A 19611-nucleotide genomic window follows, 5' to 3' on the forward strand; every position below is an offset into this window, starting at 1 on the left:
TCATTTCATAATGATAAAGGGGTCAATTTATAAAGAAGACATAAATATTATTAATTTACATTCAATTGACTGGAAATGTCAACAGTGCTTTCCCAGTCATTGATAAACAAGTAGAAAGAAAAGAAAAAGGATACAGAAGACTTGAACAACACTATTCCAGAGTGACACTTCATAACAATAAATGTATCAATTCACCCAGAAGACAGAACAATACTAAATTCTTATTCAGTCAGTAACAGAGCTTCAAAATACATGGAGCATAAGTTGACAGAACTGAAAGGAGAAATAGATAGTTATGCAAGTATAGTTAAAATTTTCAATCTTCTTTTCTCAGCAACTAATAGTTAATGTAGACCAAAAAAATCAGTCAAGATAAGGAAAACATGAACAACACCACTGGACTTAATTCTTGACATTTACAGAACAATTCACCCAACGACAGAAGAATCTATACTCTCTTAAGGAGATCTGTTAGTAGGAGTGGCTGCAGCAAAGGAAACAGGAGAGTGACAATGAATGCAGAGGAAAACCAGGAAAGTATGATACGCAGGATGCCTACAGATAAAATGATTATAAAAGAAGGTGTATATCAACTCTGTTGAAAGAAAAGTCAAGAAAGGTGAGAGAAAAAGGTACAGGGAACTTGATAATGTACTGGTAATTGGTGATTTTGGCAAGAGAAGCTTCAGTGGAGAAGTGGGCTGACAACCACACTGGAATGTACTGGGAAGTGAGTGGCGGGGACACTGCAAAAATACAACAAAGAGAAGTGCAGTGGGAGCAGGGGAGGACGTGTGCTTACAGGAAGTTTGCCATTTATGATGGGACCTGTTAGAGCAGGTGTCCTGTGGGAATAACCCATCACAGAGAAAGACATTCATGACGTAGGCTGGAGGGCAAAAGTAAAGGAGTGACTTCTTTAAGAAGGTGAGGGAGGTTAGGATCCAAAGCTCAAGAAGGATTTCCTTTAATTAAAAAAAAGGACAAAAGTAGTATGACTTAACATTTAAAAAAAAAAAACTTTTAACAAAAATCTCTGTAGGAGGTTAAATTATCCCATTTTAGTAAACGGATTATATAAACGCTTATAAATAGTTTCCACCTTTTCTTCATGATTCAAAGCCACCATTATGAACACTGATTATTTACTATTTTGGCACAGTGATGAACTCTCATGAGCTCAGAAATTTACGGGACAGGCACGCATGGCTTTCTGTCCTTGCCTTAAATGGCTATAGACTGCTTTGATTTTCCAGAGATTTTTCTTGTCCCCTCCCTCTACATGAAATCTGCTTTGCTGTAAGTCCAGAGTAAGTACTTCTACAGAACTACTAAGGCTGAACTAAGGTCATGAAAGGAAATCAAGTAATCAAATGTATTATTCAGTTAAAAGTCCATTAACTTTTATAGACAGCAGTAAGTTATTAAAAAGCTCTGAGATAAAGAAAGCTATACACCTTCACGACAAAAGTAAGTACATGAATCATACGGTGATCCTTTTCTGCCCACCAAGGATACACTAAGTTTACACCTTTGAAAACCTGAATGCTATCAGATGAGTGAGAGAATTTAGCCATCTCTACATTTAAGAAAATCATAAGAAAATACTCCACAAAGTAAAAACATATCCATCTGGAAAATTAAACTGAAAATCATTTTTCATTTAAAAAATATTTTAAAAACAGTTAAGGACAAGAGAATTCAGGTAATTCATTCATATGCAGAGTTAACTATATGAAAAATGTTCAACTCACTGGTAAAAACAGAAATATAAACTTTAAAGAGTTGATACCATTTCTCACTCATTAAACACACAATTTTTAAGTAAATGATAATAGTTGGTATTATTTAGAGTATGAACTCTCACATACTATTTATAGCACTATACAATGTTTCTTGAAGGAAAATCAGACATTATACAATACACCCTTTTGAATTACACTTACAGAAATTTATTTTATGGAAATAATTGTGGACATGAACAAAGATACAGATGAATGTGGTTATAACAACAAAAATTGAAATCTAAAGGCCCAACAATAAAAACAGATTAAAGAAAGCATGATATAGCAGAATAATGGAATTTGTTGCCATTCAGAAGGATATGAGAGAATATATGACAGTATGACAAAATGCTGTTTTTGTAAAAATAACATTTGTAATAATTTTATAATATGTACTAAATAGAAAAGCAGGTTACAAAGAGTATGCATAATATCCTATTTTGTTAAAAAGTTACATATATGTAAAAATTACATATATGAAAAGTAATATAACAAAATGATATGTGATTACTTACATTTCTAAATTTTCTATAATGTTCTAATCTCTTAATAAGAAAAAAATTGGTTACATATTTTTAAAACAGAGAGTGAGAAAACATAAGAGGTCTGGAAAACTTTTACCAGAAAGTGCAGATACACATCTACTAATCCTTCTAGGTATAAATTAAGCAACACGGCACTTCTATCCCTTTAAGACATAATGCTCAAGCTTAGTCTAATACTAAAAATGGAATTGGGGTTGGGAATGGGAAAGGGGGACAGAATAAGAGGGTGTAAGAGGGATGTTCTGCTCAAATAAAAGTAGACCCTATGAAGAGACCCTGCACATGGAGCCAATGAGGCAGCCTTTGTCCTAGCTGTACTCTCAATGGCAATTTCTTTTCAGTATTGGAGAGAAGATGGAGGGGTTTTCTTGTTTCTGTTTATTTTGATGAGTGTGTTTTCGTGTGTATGTGTTTGTGCTTTTAAGGGATTAAAGCTCAATATTATAGCTTATCAAAGAAAAATAGTAAATGTGAAATGTTATCAAATGGACAACGTTTTCCATCTGAGGAGCATACTTGCCTTTGGGTTGTTTGCATCAAATAGACCAGTTGAAAGTCCAATCAGCAAGGAATTCTGTTTTTTATTTCTTCGTGGTGAACCAGAGTGAGATCGAAGTGGAGGGGATTCTTCTGGTGAACAGAGGACTGACTGGACTTGAGAGGCTGCTTTCAAGTGTTTATGGAAAAATGGTTCTGGTTGCATAGATTCATCTACATCACACTCAGAGTGTGAAGAACCATCCAATCCAGGTTCTGTGGAATAAAGGAAAGATTACATGACAAGTCTATACAGTATTCAATGTGCTAAGTGATACTGAAAAAGTATACTATTTAACATGAATCATAGCAAAAAACTCCATGAAAAACAAAATCAAATATATATGTGATTTTATTACCTTATAAATAATCTTTAACCGGGTATGTTTTATTTTCAGAAAGATTTAATTTGTTAAATTCTTCCATTATAACAGAAGTTCAAAAATGTGACACAAATGCAAGGACATGTGAAAAAGTACTGTTTAAACACTCAACAGCTCCAGGTTATCTTTGTTCCTATAGGTTAGATATTAAAAAATTGTACTTCTTATATTTTAATTAATACTATTAGAAATAAGAAGACCACTTATTTAATGTCCTGAGATACTGGCTTAGCTTTGGCAAGCAACTCTTTTTGTTTGAACATTCAGTAAGATAACTGACCAAAAAGTTACACTGCCCACGTTGCCAAACAATACAGGCTTATAAATGCAGAGTCCAGCAGCCATAAAAAAGAATGAAATTCTGCCATTTGCAGCAACATGGACCTGGAGAAAATAATGCTTAGTGAAATAAGTCAGGCAGAGAAAGACAAATACTGTACGATATAACTTATATGTGGAATATAAAAAATAATACAAATGAAGCTATGTACAAAACAGAAACCAATTCACAGACACAGAAAACAACCTTGTATTTACCGAAAGGGAGAGGGAGCGGGAAGGACAAATTAGGAGTATGGGGTTAACAGATACACACTACTGTGCATAAAATAGGTAACCAACAAATATAGCACAGGGTACAATACCCAATATCTTGTAATAACCTATAATGGAACCTAATCTGCAAATTAAAAAAATGAATCACTATGCTGTGCACCTGAAACTAACACAATATTGTAAATCGGCTATACTTCAAAAAAAGTAATAAAAAAATAAATGTGGAGTCCAGTGCTCTATGCCTATTATATTTTTTAGATAATTCAGGTTAGTGGTTAGCGATGCTCTCTATTAATATATAGTCCAAATAGAACAGGTTAGTGCTAACGACCTTCCAGAAAGTAATCAGGCCAATACAGTGATGCTCACCTACATGAACTTCACCAAGGTGATCCATGCTCCTCGGGGCTCCATCTTCAGAAACTTCATTTTGCTGAATGGTGATCCTATCTTCCAACCTGCCACAAATAGAAACACCAGTTAAGGAAACATGGTTTACTAGAAATAAAAACACTCTCAAATACAAAAGAGTGGGAGAAACAAACAGAGTGGAACACAAGTTCACTAGAGCCCTGTGATCCCTCTTCTGAATACTCTTCTCAGTTATACACACACTGTCTCTCATAAACACAATCCTACGTTTCACCCGTTCAAACCTTCACCAGTCACACTCGTTCACAACAACCAGGCTCAACATTCTCATCCCACTGGTTGCCAAAGTGCAGCCCCTAGATGTCAGCAACACATGGAGACCTGTGTGCAATGCAAATTCTCAGGCCCTGCCCTAGTCCTGTGAGTCAGGAACTTTGGGGGATAAGGCTGAGACAGTTGTTTTAAAATGTTGCAATGTTTGAGAACCACTCTGTAAGCAATCAAAATGCCCCTTAATATCAGAGAATAGAAAACAATGATGATATACACTATGAAATATTACACAGCTATTTAAAAAATGAAGTAGAGATCTGTATAACCAGATATGGAATGATAGTCAAGATATATTATTAAGTAAGCAATTTTCAGACCAATTTATATTAAATGGTGTTAGGATTTGAAAAAATGCTGGGTAGCACAGTAAAAGGAATAGAATAATATGCACAAAAACGTTTTAACCCTTAAAGGGAATGTATGTAAAGAAGGACTCACAATTTTTATCTCAATACATGCTGGGAACTAAAGGGTGTATTAATTTTTTAACAAAAATGCAAAAACTAGAAAAATATATTGCAAAAGTTGCCAGTAATTTATTTCTGGGGTTTTCGTTTATAAGGCAGTTTTAATTTTGCTAGTACTTTTTAGTCCATTTCAAATTTAAATAATTTTTCACTTTTTCAGTTTTAAATTTTGAGCAATTTTCTATTTTTATTTCTAAAAGTTTTTCTTTATTTTTAATCATACAAGTAATACATTTCTTCATTTGAAATGTAATGTTCCTTGGTTCCTCAAAAAGTGAAACATAAAATTACCATATGCTGTGGCAATTCCACTCCTATATATACTCAAAAGAACTGAATACAGGTGTGCAAACATAGAATTGTACACGATGTCCATAGCAGTACTATACAAAAGAACCAAAAGGCAGAAGCAACTCTGGAAATGACCCACCATCATCTGCTGAATGTCGTCAACTGCTCAATGGATAAACATACAGGGTATATTCATATAATGGAGTATTATTCAGCTATAAAAAGGAATGAAGAACTGATACATCCTAAAACACAGATAAGCTTTGCAAACAGTATGATAAGTAAAAGAAGCCAGATGCAAAAAGCCACACACTGTACGGTTCCACAGGAAATGTCAAATCCAGAATAGGCAAATCCACAGAGATAGAAGCAGATCAGTGGTGCCAGGGGCTGAGGGAGGGGAACATGGGGAGTGGCTGCTTATGGGCACAGGGCTTCCTTTGGGGTTGAGAGAATGTTCTGGAAGCATACAGTGGCAAATTGCATACTTTAAAATGATTAAAATGATAAATTTTATGTTACATAAATTTTACCTTAATTTAAAAAAAGTGATTCTTTTAGGAGTCCCCTAACCACTCAATTCCCAGTTGCCTTTACTGTTATCAGTTTTGTGTACATCTTACCATACTTTCCCCTTAAATTTACATACATGTTTATTCACTTAAGGATATATAATAATTTTAATAGGATTATCATAGCATTACTCTAATATATGGAAATGTTTTTTATTCAATATAATTTTATTCTGTTAATCATTCAATATTTTGACATATTTCCATATTAATACATAGAGCTCCATTTTATTTCAGTGCTGCATACCCACTATGCAGTATACTGAGAACAGTATTTTAGCTACTTCCATATTAATGATTATTTAGACTATTTCAAATGATTTCCTATGACTCTCCTGCAATAAACATGCTTGTACAGCTTTGCATCCATGTCCAAGTCCAGCCCACCTCCTGCTTTCACAGATAAAGTTGCACTGGAGCAGCCATGCTCACCTGTTTATGTGTTACCTATGGCTGCTTTTGCAGAACAAAGGCAGAATTGAACAACTGCATCACAGACCATATGGTCTACACGGCCAAAAAAGTTTACAATCTGGCCCTTTACAGAAATCATTTGACAATCCCTGTTACAAGCACGGCAAAGGAAGGAGCTTCCAATTACTTTTTAAGAAGGAAGATAAAAAGAACACCAAAATACAACAGTGATTCCCCATGACGAAAGGGAACTACAGATGACTCTCCAGAGTACTAATGCAAAAATCCTAAAATGAAGCATTAGCAAACAGAAGTACATTAAAATAGTAGCACATCATGGCCAAGTAGAGTTTACTAAGGTATGCAGGATAGTTCAGTATTAGGTAACCTATTAATATAATTCATTATACCAATAGATAAAGGAAAACAATTATATGAATGGTTCCATATGAATGGTTCCAATGGTTCCATAATTATCAAAATCCATAGATACCGAAAGGTCATTTGACAAAATACACATGACTTTTTTAGCCAGTAAAATACGAGTAAATACTGCTCTGAGCTAGAAATTATAGTCATGCCTAACGAGGGTTAACATTAGAATCATTTCACTGAAATTAAGAACAAGACAAAGATAGCCCTACTTCCGATATTTAACACTGTATAAAAGGTGTACTAAGCAATGCAACTGGAGATAAAGAAACGAGTGTTAAAAGATACTGGAAAGGGCTTCCCTGGTGGCGCAGTGGTTCAGAGTCCGCCTGCCGATGCAGGGGACACGGGTTCGTGCCCCGGTCTGGGAAGATCCCACATGCTGCGGAACGGCTAGGCCCGTGAGCCACAGCCGCTGAGCCTGCGCGTCTGGAGCCCGTGCTCCGCAACGGGAGAGGCCACGACAGTGAGAGGCCCGCGTACCGCAAACAAACAAACAAACAAACAAAAAAACTGGAAAGACATAAAGCCATCATTATTTTCATATGATATGACTGTATATCTGAAAAATACAAAAGATTCAACTGAAAATCTATCATGAACGACAGTAGATACCAATAAGATGGTGGGGTACAAAATCAATATAAAGAAATCCACAGCTTTCATATATACAACCTTCTAGTTACAAGATCTCACAGAGGAACAGGCACCATTTACAACACCAAACAAAAGATAATAAAGCTAGGAATAAGCTTACCCATAAAAGCACAAAGCCTAGATAAAGAAAACTCCCAAGCTGATCATAAAACAAGGCCTATTCTGTTCTTCTTGGACAGGAAGAACACACACAGCATGTTCATGTCCCTGCATTAATTTATGATAGCGTCCCGATAAAATATAAACTGATTTTTTTTATGTGAGGGAAGGTGGGCTAAATTTAATAAATTCTAAATTCAGATGAAAAGTTATACAGGCAAGAAGAGCGATGAAAGTGAATAAGCCTTACATGATCTTAAAATACCTTTTACATTTTAATTAAAACAGTGTGTACCAGCACACTGAACAAAGATCAATGGAACAGGAAAATAAAGTATAAGCATGAACCCAAATAATTAAGAAAATTCAGTACATATTAAAAGTGGCATTTTAAATCTGTGCAGGAAAGGTGGGCTCTTTAATAAATGGAGTTACGACAACTGTGTAGCCATCTGGAAGAAAAACCGAGTCCATGGACACCAGGATAAATTCCAAATAGATCAAAGAGGTAAATGTAAAAAGTGCCTACATGAAATTACCAGAAGAAAAGACTGAAATACTCTTTCAAAACCTTAGAGAAAACAAAGTTTCTCTGAATAATTATCAAAATCCAGGTAAACATGACAACGTAAAAACAAACAACCAAAAAACTTCTGCATGGCAAAAAAATAAAACATAAGTGATCAACAGTGAAAAAATAGTTACAATTCACATAATAACCAGGGCAAATATTTAAGGAGTTCTTAAATGTATCAAAGACCAAACAACCAAATTTTAAAAATGGGTCAAAGATGTAAACAGGGAAGTCACAGAAAAGGAAATACAAATGCGACTTAAACATCTGAAAAGATGTGCTCAACTTTACTAATAAAAAGAAAGAGATAAACTAAGACCCCAAACTGAGATACTACTTTTTACCTATCAGATTGGCAAAAATCAAAAACTTTGGTAATAAAAGTTTGGCAAGGCTGTGGGGAAAACAGGAGGTTTCATACATTCTTTCTGAGTGCATAAACTAGTACAATCCCTGGGGAGAATAATAATTGCATTTATAAAATCATACTTCTTTGTCTCTATCCTCCAGATACACAGTAGTCCCCCCTTACCCACAGGGGGATACAGTTCAGGACCCCCAGTGGATGCCTGAAACATGGACAGAACCAAATCATGTTTTCTGTTCATGCCTTTTACCCACAAATTTAATTCCTTTTCATCTTAACTAAGCACCTATCACACCCTGTAGGTGTAACTTTTTTTTTTCCGGTACGCGGGCCTCTCACTGTTGTGGCCTCTCCTGTTGCGGAGCACAGGCTCCGGACGCACAGGCTCAGCGGCCATGGCTCACGGGCCCAGCCGCTCCGCAGCACGTGGGATCCTCCCGGACCGGGGCACGAACCCGTATCTCCTGCATCGGCAGGCAGACTCCCAACCACTGTGCCACCAGGGAAGCCCTGTAGGTGTAACTTTTGCAGTTTGAGGTTCGACAGCAAAACTAGCACAGATTTCCTTTTCCATCTTCACAACTTCACAGATAGAAGTGTCATTCTTAACATAGACCTTAGCAACCTCGGGTATACGATTTTTTTCTTTCTGTTAGGTCGAGAACTTTCACCTTTCACTCACTTAAAGGAAGCATCTTGTGGCTTCTCTTTGGCACATCCGAACTGCTAGCATCACTACTCTTGTGCTTTCGGGCTGTTATTAAGCAAAATAATGGTCACATGAACACGAGCACTGGGACACCCAGACAGCAGATCTAATAACCTAGATGGCTACTAAGTGACTGACACGCAGGTAGCACACACAAGTGGACAGGCTGAATGAAGGGATGGTTCACATCCTGCACAGGAAACATGGGGACAGCAGGATATGTCACACCACTCAGAACACCACACAATTTAAAACTTATGAATGTGTATTTCTGGAGTTTTCCATTTCATATTTTTGGACTGTGGTTGATGGCAGGTAACCGAAACCATGAAGAGCGAAACCCTGTTGAATAAGGGGGGATGACTGTACCTATATACATGCAAGATACCCTTATTATTTAGGTTATCCACTATAGCATCATTTGTAGTATCAACTACTGTAGGAGACTAATCAGAGTTATAGTATATTCATACAATGGACTACTACATAGCCGTGAAATAACAAAAAAAGAGGAAGCTCTCTGTGTGTTAGTATGAAAAAATTCCCAGGTTACTGACTAAAATAAAAAATGTGTACATTATACTAACAACTGTATTTAAAAGCGAGGGAGACTGTATATACACTTCTGCTTCTGTTTATGTTAATATTCATTACTATTAAACATGTCTGGAAAGAGGAGAGAGTGGGAATTTGCTGGATGGGGATAGAAGTGGGAAAGAGACTTTTCACTGTTTATCTTTATACACTTGCGGATTTCTGAACCACATGAATGTAATATCTATTCCCAAATTAAACTATTTTTATAAGGTATTATAATAGGATTTAATATAATATTGGGTTATTACACTATTTCTTTAAAAGATATTACAAAAAGGGACCAGGTTTTGAAATGTAAGAAAGAGGTAACGTACTCAGCCTCCTTTGCTTCTTTAATCTCACTAACCCACACGTCGAGTACAGGGCATTGCAAGCCACCGTCCCCGTCTGCTCTACTTGGCTCCTGTAGAAATTCTGCTTCCAAGTTATCAGGCTCTGCATGGTGAAACATAACAAGAAAGAGGTCTCAAAGCAAAATCCATTTAGAGAAAATGGAATAAACCTCCTATAAATTATCATACCTAGTTTTAGGCTAAAGTATTAATAGTAATTACAATGAAAAATTTAATATTTTATCTGTAGATCTTTAATCTTACTGTGTTGACTCTCTAGTTGTTTCTGAAATAACAGACTTTCCTTGTGCATTTTCACTGCAATAAAAATACCCCAAAGAAATACAGTACACTGTATTTTGATTATTATAAAAAATTTTCTCTTCATTAAAATTTCAGTAATATGTAAATTGCTTTCTTGAAGGTATAAAAACTAGTTTAAAGAACAACACTATCTGTGGTTAGAAATATGGAAGGGGAGAAGATATTATTGATTGTTACTGATGGGAAAGTTCAATCATCAAAAAAAAACCAAACAAAAAAACACCAAACACCCCATTACCTGGACTTTTACAATGATATTGAGAACATAATTGCAGTGCACTAAATCTATTTTCCTAGACTCTCAGACAATTAACAACCAGGGTACTACCTCTGTTTTCTGGCAGTAGCTCATTTTTCAACTGGGTGATAGTTCCTGGAAGTAAATAGTAATGAGAAATGGTTTCTGTCTTCATTTGTTAACTTTTCTTTTTCTTCTTCAGTTCTTATTTCAGCCACCATGACCACCGCTTTTTTTCCTAAAATCCAGATACTCTTTCCTTCTGTATTTTAAAAGTTTCCAATCAGTTGTCCAGTTTAGAAAGATGATTGGTATTGTACCAATCTTTAAAGTTCTTATCTTTTACTCAAATGATTATTTGGTCATGCATACGAGGTAAGCAATTGGGGGAGGGGGATCCTTAAAATTTTTTTTAAATGAGTATTTGTTCTCTAACACCTTAAGCCCTATCAATATGACTCATTCTACAAACTAGATTTGTCAAGGTACTGCCCATAAAGTCGAAAATATTTACTATGTGACTCTCTGTAGAAGAAGTTTGCCAACTCTTGCCCTAGGCTATACAGCCTCTATTATATGCCTAACAGGGTTTTTCTTTCTTTTTAAGAAAAGGCGTAAGGTACGTGTTAACTATGATTCTAATGAATAAGACTATTTACGTAACTATTAAATTACTATGGTGAATTAAAGACAACCACACATGAAGCAAGGTGTCCAGCGTTCCTCTCATCTAGAAGGGACTCTTTTGCCCCTCTCGTTGAGTTTGCCCCGGCAGTGAGATCGCCTGGACCAGCTGAGTACAGCTGGAGTCTTGTAAGCCAGTTCCACGTCCAGCCTTGAAGAGAACTGGCAGCTTCCACCTTGGAATCTGGAAGCCTAAGCTACAATGAAAGAACTTTAACGATCCTGCAAAGACCACATGGCAAGGCCCTGACACTAGGCTAAGGGGTGGGACGCAGTGGAACAGGCCCAGCCAAGCGCTGCCGAGACGCCACAAGTGGGAGTGACACCATCTCCCACCCTCCAAGGAGGTGCAGCTGACAGCTCAACAGCACTGAGCGATGCCAGCTGGTGCCACAAGGAGGAGGAGAACCTTCCCAATTCCTTATGCATGAAAGTGTGAGATAAAACGAAACAGTTCTTTTAAGTCACTAAGTTCGGGGAGCAATCTGCTTTGTAGCACTAGATAAGTAAGACAGAATTTCATATCTGAAGGTGGGGTGCTGCCATGACAAAGCTTCTACAAGAACAAGCGGCTTCCACAAGTACAAGTGGCTTCCACCTGGGGATCTGGGAGCCCTGTGAGACGTCAGACCACCCTGCTGGAAAGAGTGCATAGAAAGGCCTGGAGACCGCATGAAGAGGAAGGGGCGAGCCGGGCCCAGCCTCTGAGCTGTACCTGTCAGGACACCAGCTAAGCCCTCTCGGACCCATGAGACCAGATGATCACAGAGACAAGAGCACATGGATTAGAAAAGCACATGGCTGAGCCAGGCATTGACTCAATTCCCAACACACAAAATCAGGAGACAGAGTAAAATGGCTGTTCTTTTAACACTAGGTTTTGGGGTGATTTGCTATGTGGCGATAAAAAAAAAAAAAGACCAGTTACTAGAAAAAAGAGTGAACTTAATTTGAGATGAATCACCCAAACATATATACATATTTTGAAGATCTGTTTATAAAGAAGACATTAAAGTATTATTAAATCAAATCAATCTCATTTTGCCCCATTAAAACAATACCATCCAAATTTCCTTCTGGTTTCAATGCCGTCTGTGGAGATGGCTCACTAAAGTTTGGACTGTCTGTCTCAACAGAAGAATCAACAGTAGCTGATGGGTTCATTTCAGGTGAAATACATTTTATTTTTTCTTCGCCAGTAATTAAGGGTTTGCACTCCTCCCCTTGAGGAGAAATCTCTGAAACAACAAAAAGATGAAAAATCATGCTACATTCTCAAAGTGACTTGAATTTTGTCTGTAACAGCACTTAGAACAAAGTTTGTTATTACAGCAGGTAATTACTGGGTAAGTTCTGTAATGTACTAGAAATTAATAAATGATTAAGGCACATGATAGCCACACAATTCAAATTGGAAAGGCATTTTTGTTATAAAGACATTGTTTTTCAGGCTTTTCAGATCAGTTAGAAAAATGTTTGCCTTTACTTAAAATCACAGCTCTCATTAAATTTAAAAGTGAGATAGTACTAAAACTCACTTGACAAGTATTCTGGACTTAGACATTTCAGCATTAAAGCAAGTTAGGGGTTTCCCTGGTGGTGCAGTGGTTGAGAGTCCGCCTGCCGATGCAGGGGACACGGGTTCATGCCCCGGTCCGGGAAGATCCCACATGCCGTGGAGCGGCTGGGCCCGTGAGCCATGGCCCCTGAGCCTGCGCGTCCGGAGCCTGTGCTCCGCAACAGGAGAGGCCACAGCGGTGAGAGGCCCGCGTACCGCAAAAACAAAAAAACAAAAAAAACCCAAGCAAGTTAGTACACATCAGTGCACTAACCTTTTTGAAAGTCTGACACCTAGGTTAAGAGCTAATTTAGCGTGTCTGGGTGGTGTTCTCCACATGAGCACCCAGTGATACCGCTGCTCTAGTACCTAGTTTTCTACAGCAATATATATTCCCCTCTAAGCTCTGTGCCTCATCTGTAATCACTGATGACAAGCATGGCTATGAAGCATGACCAAACTGTACAATTGAATAGGATATTTTTCTAAAACTATGGTGAAATACACATGTGATATGGTTGACCCGCATGACTTTTCTATTTGCTGGGATTGGGTCTGCATTATGCCCATGGATAGACATGTTAATGATTATGAATTATAAAAATCCCTTAAAATAAAAAAATTTTAAATCAAAAATTTCCCAGGGGATAGAGACATATTTCAGTGTCAAGCATAAAGATTCTTAAATATACGGAATTAGGTTACATCATTCATATGTGTGTGATGCTGTAATAATACTCTCAAATTAATAAAAAGATTTCAATTTCTACCATTGTTGTATGAATGTAATTTTATTTTTTAATAACCACACTCATGTATGGTTTTGATTATCCCAGTTGAGTTATTGTGTATGTATGCATAGGAGTGTTTTGTTCAAACATATTTTTGAATTTTCAATAATCATAAATCAAATCTTACCTTTATGTATAAAACGCTTTATATAATATAAAATATATAATATTGTACATAACATTCAGAATACAATTATTTTGGCATGTTGGTTTGTATTTTTAATGTCCCAGTTGCAGTAATTATTTGAAACAGACTGAAACTTGGTAATAGTCAATAAAGCTAAAAAAACCAAGTGGTAAAACAAATAAACAAATAAAAATAAATTTCTAAGGTGGCTAACATACATTTCTAAGGTGGCTTACTTGCCTTTTCCTTTACATGAAACTTTTACATATATATATAAATGTCACAATGATATATTTATGTCCAAATGATATTTTTAAAATTATGAACTAACTGTTTTTGTGTGTTTCTGGTAATTGCTCAGAGACTTCCCATACTTTAAACTGACACCAGGAGAGGATGGATTCAGCTCAGAAAGATGACTGCAGTTACCTGGAAGATGCCCAGGGCAGTCCCGTCCATTCCTTGGAGAAGCTCCTTTCCAGCTCACTACTGGGAGCCCCCCTAACACCCATTCTGTCTTAGCTAATCTGCTGGACTTCTGTCTACACCAATAAGCCTTCCTGTATCTATCTGGGCTGGTCAGTACATCTCCATGATGTTTTCTTCTCCCTCCCTCGGTCACTCTAATGCTCACATCTTGGAGATCCTGTCATTCAGTACAGCTCCTCAAAAAGTTCACTGTTAAATACCCCACCTTCTAATTCCCAACATCCTGTGTTTCCACTCACCTTCCTCTACTACCCCAACTCTAAAGAATGTTACCCGACCAGGACCTAAAATGCACTGATCCTACCATGGTTTCTCTCCCCATCGTCCCCATTAAAATCCATCTACAGCCCATCATTAAAAACATTCTCTTCCATACATCCTCAACTCACGGTATTCACGGCAAAACCCCAACTCCACATCAATTCCATCTTCTGCCTGTCGTGTCTGAACACATGTGGCTGGAACAGTTGGAGAAAAACACAGAACCTTGCTGCCTGGTCCCAACTTCAATTCATCATCACTGAAGTCAGGTGGGGCCTTGGTGTTGCCCATGTCCTTCTATAACACTGGGCTAGCAGGCACTGCCTGGTTCAGTTAACTCCTTAGGAAAAGCAGTTGTGTACAGGTGCTTCTGAGCTGCTTTACTTCTTACTTCTTCCTGGTCAATGAGAACAGAACTACAGTGCTCCCCATGTTCTGGAACATCTTCCCTTCACCAAGCCTCATCGACAATGTGACAGTGGCAGAGGTCACATCTGTGCTCTGCTCATTCAGTCTAAGTGTTCTGCTATAAAATAATGTCTATTAAAACCAGGAACAAGGACGCCAGACTGCACTATGATTACTGAAGATTGCTCTGGAGGGTCTAACAATGCAGTGAGAAGGAAAGGGAATAATCAAATAAATACTGCACAAAAAACCCTATTTCTTATTACTGATGAGATAATCTGCACATTTATAAGATTTACGATGTCAAAAAAAACCTTAATAGATTTAATGAAATAATTCAGTAAGGAGTCTGGCTATAAAATTTTACATAGCTGGGTAACAGAAAGAATAGCTTTATTTTAACGAGAAATAACAACCTAGGGAAATGGAAAAAATACATCATCTATATTATAATAAAGACAAAAATATACCCATTGTATAAAAATTAATTTACCAAAAAAGGTTTTAGAACTTAAACGAACAAAACAAAATGTTACTGAAAAACACAGAACAAGACTGGTGCAAAAAGAAAGACATACTTAAATTCTTGAAATAAAAAAAATTCCAAAAATCATGGGGACTTCCCTGGTGGTCCAGTGGTTAAGACTCCGCCTTCCAATGCAGGCGGTGTGGGTTCGATCCCTGGTCGGGGATTCCACATGCCGCGGGGTGCAGCCAAAAATTTAAAGAAAAAAAATTCCAAAAATCAATATACAAATGTAATACAATTCTAATCATAATACTCAATTAGATAAAGTGAACTTAAAATTCCTTTGAAATAATAATTGTCTAAAAACAACCAAGGACGGGACTTCCCTGGTGGCACAGTGGTTAAGAGTCCACCTGCCAATGCAGGGGATGTGGGTTCGAGCCCTGGTCCGGGAAGATCCCACATGCTGCAGAGCAACTAAGTCCGTGCGCCACAACTACTGAGTCTGCGCTCTGGAGCCCGCGAGCCACATCTACTGAGCCCGCAGGCTATGACTACTGAAGCCCATGCACCTAGAGCCCATGCTCCACAACAAGAGAAGCCACCACAATGAGAAGCCCGCACACTGCAATGAACAGTAGCCCGTGCTCGCCGCAGCTAGAGAAAGCCTGCGCACAGCAACAAAGACCCAACACAGCCAAAATTAAATAAATAAATAACTTAATTATTTTAAAAAATACTACTATAGAAAAAGTAAACTAAAAACAACCAAGGAAAATATTTTAGAATTCCAAGTAGGTTAAAGATTATATACGTACATGCATGCAAATGTGTACACATGCCTGTTATCTATCTATCTAATCCAAAGATTTGCCAAATTTTTCACCCAATAAAGGAAATTCAGAAGATATAAAGAAAAGATATACTTGCATGAAAATTTTAAAAAAAGAAAAAAAAAACTCTGTATGGCCAAAAATAGCATAAAAATAAGTGAAATAGCAGAGGGTGGGAAAAAACTGTGATGATATACTAGATAAAGGTTATTTATACCAGATTAAAAATTCACAAGAAAAAAAATTGGAAATGTAATATAAAAAAGGCAAAGAATATACACACAATTTACAGAGAAGCAAAGCAAAATGGCCAAAAGACTGTGACATGATGAAATTCACTCACAATCAGAAAACCACAAATGTAATCTTAACTTGTAAGATTGGTAACAATGAAAAAAAAGTGATAATATTGACAAGGCCTGCTTAATATTTGAAAATCAATCAATGTTATTTGTTACATTAATATAATCAAGGAGAAAAATCATACAATCATCTTAATTAAGTCAGAAAAAGGGTGAGATAAAATTTAATGACTATTTATAAAATAAGACTAGAAGGGAATTCCTTAATCTGAAAATGGGTATTTTCAAAAAAGACTTGAGTTAACATGATACATTTACTCCCTTGAATCAAAAACATGACCCTTCTATTCAACATTCTACTAAATGGCATTTTTTGAAGAGAAGTTGTTAATTTTATTATAGTCCAATTTATTCAGTCCTTTTCTTTACAGTTGGCATTTTTAAGGACAAGTTTAAAAGGACAAGCCACTAAAAGACAAAATATATTTAGAACACATGTAACTAACAAAAGGCTTCTATCCAGAATATACAAAGAACTCCTAAACACCAAAGGGAAACCAACATAATGGAAAAATAGGCAAGACACTTGAATAGGCACTTCAAAAAAGAGCATATGCATCTTAGTAAGAAATTTTTGGATATGATACCAAAGCACAAACAAAAATAAAACAAAATGGTGGGTCTACATGAGTAAAAGCTTGTGCACAGCAAGGAAAAATCAACAAAATAAAGAGGTAATGTACGGAATGGGAGAAAATATTTGCAAATTATATATCTGATAACAGGTTAACATCTAAAATATTAACTCAAACAACTCAACAGCAAAAAGATGGACAAATTAAAATTTTTTTGCCATTATTAATTAATGACAGCAATTTAAAAATCGGCAAAGGAACTCAATAGACATTTCTCAAAAGAAGACATATACATGGCTAACAGATATACGAAAAGGTGGCTCAACATCACTAATAATCAGGGAAATGCAAATCAAAACCACAGTGAGAGATCACCTCACTCTTGTTAATACAGCTATTATCAAAAAGAGAAGAGATGACAAATACTGATGAGAATGTGGAGAAAAGGAAACCCTGTGCACTGTTAGTGGGAATGTAAATTGGTGCAGCCACTATGGGGAACAGTACTGAGGTTCCTCAAAAAACTAAAAATAGAACTACCATATGATCCAGCAATTCCACTTCTGAGCATTTATCCAAAGGAAATTAAATCAGTAACTTGACGAGGTATCTGTACTCCTATGTTGACTGCAGCATTATTCACAGTAGCCAAGACATGGAAACAACCTAAGTGTCAATGAATGAATAAAGAAAGTGTGGTATATATATATATATATATATATATATACACACAGTGGAATATTACTCAGCCTTAAGCATGAAGGAAATCCTTGGAAGATACTATTCTAAGTGAAATAAGTCAGACACAAAAAGACAAACACTGCATGGTATTACGTATGACTGGAATCTAAAAAAGTCGAACTCAGAAACAGACAGTAGAATGGTGGTTGCCAGGGGCTGGGAGGTGGGAAAAATGCAGAGATGTTGGCAAAGGGTACAAACCTTCAGTCATAAGATGCATAAACTTCTAGAGATCGAATACACAGCATGGTTAATTACAGTTGCCAATAATGTACAGTACACTTGAAATTTGGTAAGAAAGTAAATCTTAAGTGTTTGCATCACACACACAAAACGCTAACTATGTGAGGTGATGGGCATGTTCATTGGCTTGATCGTGGTGATCATTACACGAGGTATACTTATGACAAAACACCATTTTGTAAACCTTAAATATATATAATTTTTAAAATTTGTCAATCATAACTCAATAAAGCTGGAAAAAGAATTAAAAGCCATATGAACGGCTATTTTACTCTGGATACAACCTATTCCCACGGCCACACCCAGCTGCAAAAGGAAGCTGGGAAATGATGTCTCTGCCTAGGCAGCCATGCGCCAACCCAAATCCAAAGTGGGCGTGGGGGCATGGGGAGACGCTAGTACTAAAAAGGAAGGAGGGAAGATTGGACACCGCAGGACAGCAGCGATTTCTGACACACACACACACACACCCTGTCCCATAGATGCCAGTAAAATGGAGGAATATATCAAGAAAAAAGAAGCCATGGACTCCAGACAATAAGAGACCTAACATCAGGACAGGTTAGGGGAGAGGCCAGGATGACATCTTTCCAGCAGGTCAAAGGAAAAACTCGTCTGGTTTGGAGCAGGTCAGAGGGGATTCCAAAGAAATGGTTCGAAGATTAGACCCATATAATACCTAATGTATCTGGACGATCTGAGAAGAGATAAACATATCTAGGGAAGAGTCTGGCAACAAACTAGAAATAAGTTTGTGAAAAACAAAGCAATTATTCACTAAAGGGAAAACAAAATATTGTGCAAGAAAGAAAAGTAGTCACGGTACAATTACCACAGCTTTGATTAGAATATACATGGTCAAAGTAATACCAACACTGTACAATGATTTCACCAAAATTACAAGCATATTTGGAGGATCTGGGGATAGGAAGTACAGTTGTATATGGTGAGATCAGGGGGAAAAAAAACAGATGGAGGAAAGGCAGCTAAATTCTTATCTTCCAAAGTAGGAAGTCCATAGATAATGTCTAAAACTAAAATAATAATAAACACTTTTAAAAATCAAGAAGTAAGAGTATAGGTATATGATTTATAATTATGTTGATAAATAAGAAAACAAATAGTTAAAAGAACTGTAAGTGGCTGACTTTGGGAAGCAGAAAATAACGTGATGAGTGAGGTCTAAGAACTGCAGTTTTTTGTAAAAGACTTCCAGAGCTACTTGGCATTTTTAATTATCTGTACAGATTACTTTTATAACAAGAGAACTAGATTTTTAAATAAAAACAAAATTTATGTGATTAACAGGAACATAATCTCTAGGTAGCAAGGTTCTAGGTAATTTCAATTTTCTACAGCACAGTTTTTGGTATTTTCTAATGTTTTACAATGAAAATATACTATTATAGTCAAGGGAAAAAAAAGTTAGTTTAAAAAAATGTAGGGACTTGTTTTCCTGGCCATGACAATGTAACTCATACTGCTCAC

General features: G+C 36.6%; 1 protein-coding gene across 7 annotated transcripts in view; it reads right to left on the bottom strand.

The window, feature by feature from the left end:
* NEK1 (NIMA related kinase 1) overlaps window positions 1–19611 on the bottom strand; it is a 213806-nt gene that overhangs the window by 25853 nt on the left and 168342 nt on the right. For all 7 annotated transcript variants that reach the window (XM_089912681.1, XM_089912680.1, XM_022594861.3 and 4 more), the window contains 4 exons: window positions 12328–12504; window positions 10003–10123; window positions 4174–4262; window positions 2850–3082 (listed from right to left, as the gene is read on the bottom strand). In XM_089912681.1, coding sequence (XP_089768807.1) covers window positions 2850–3082; window positions 4174–4262; window positions 10003–10123; window positions 12328–12504 — 620 coding nt within the window. The remainder of the gene's footprint in view (window positions 1–2849; window positions 3083–4173; window positions 4263–10002; window positions 10124–12327; window positions 12505–19611) is intronic.

Source organism: Delphinapterus leucas, chromosome 6 (genome assembly GCF_059928025.1).
Source record: "Delphinapterus leucas isolate spDelLeu-1000000601 "Yukka" chromosome 6, BTC_Dleu_Yukka2, whole genome shotgun sequence".
NCBI classification, from domain to species: domain Eukaryota; kingdom Metazoa; phylum Chordata; class Mammalia; order Artiodactyla; family Monodontidae; genus Delphinapterus; species Delphinapterus leucas.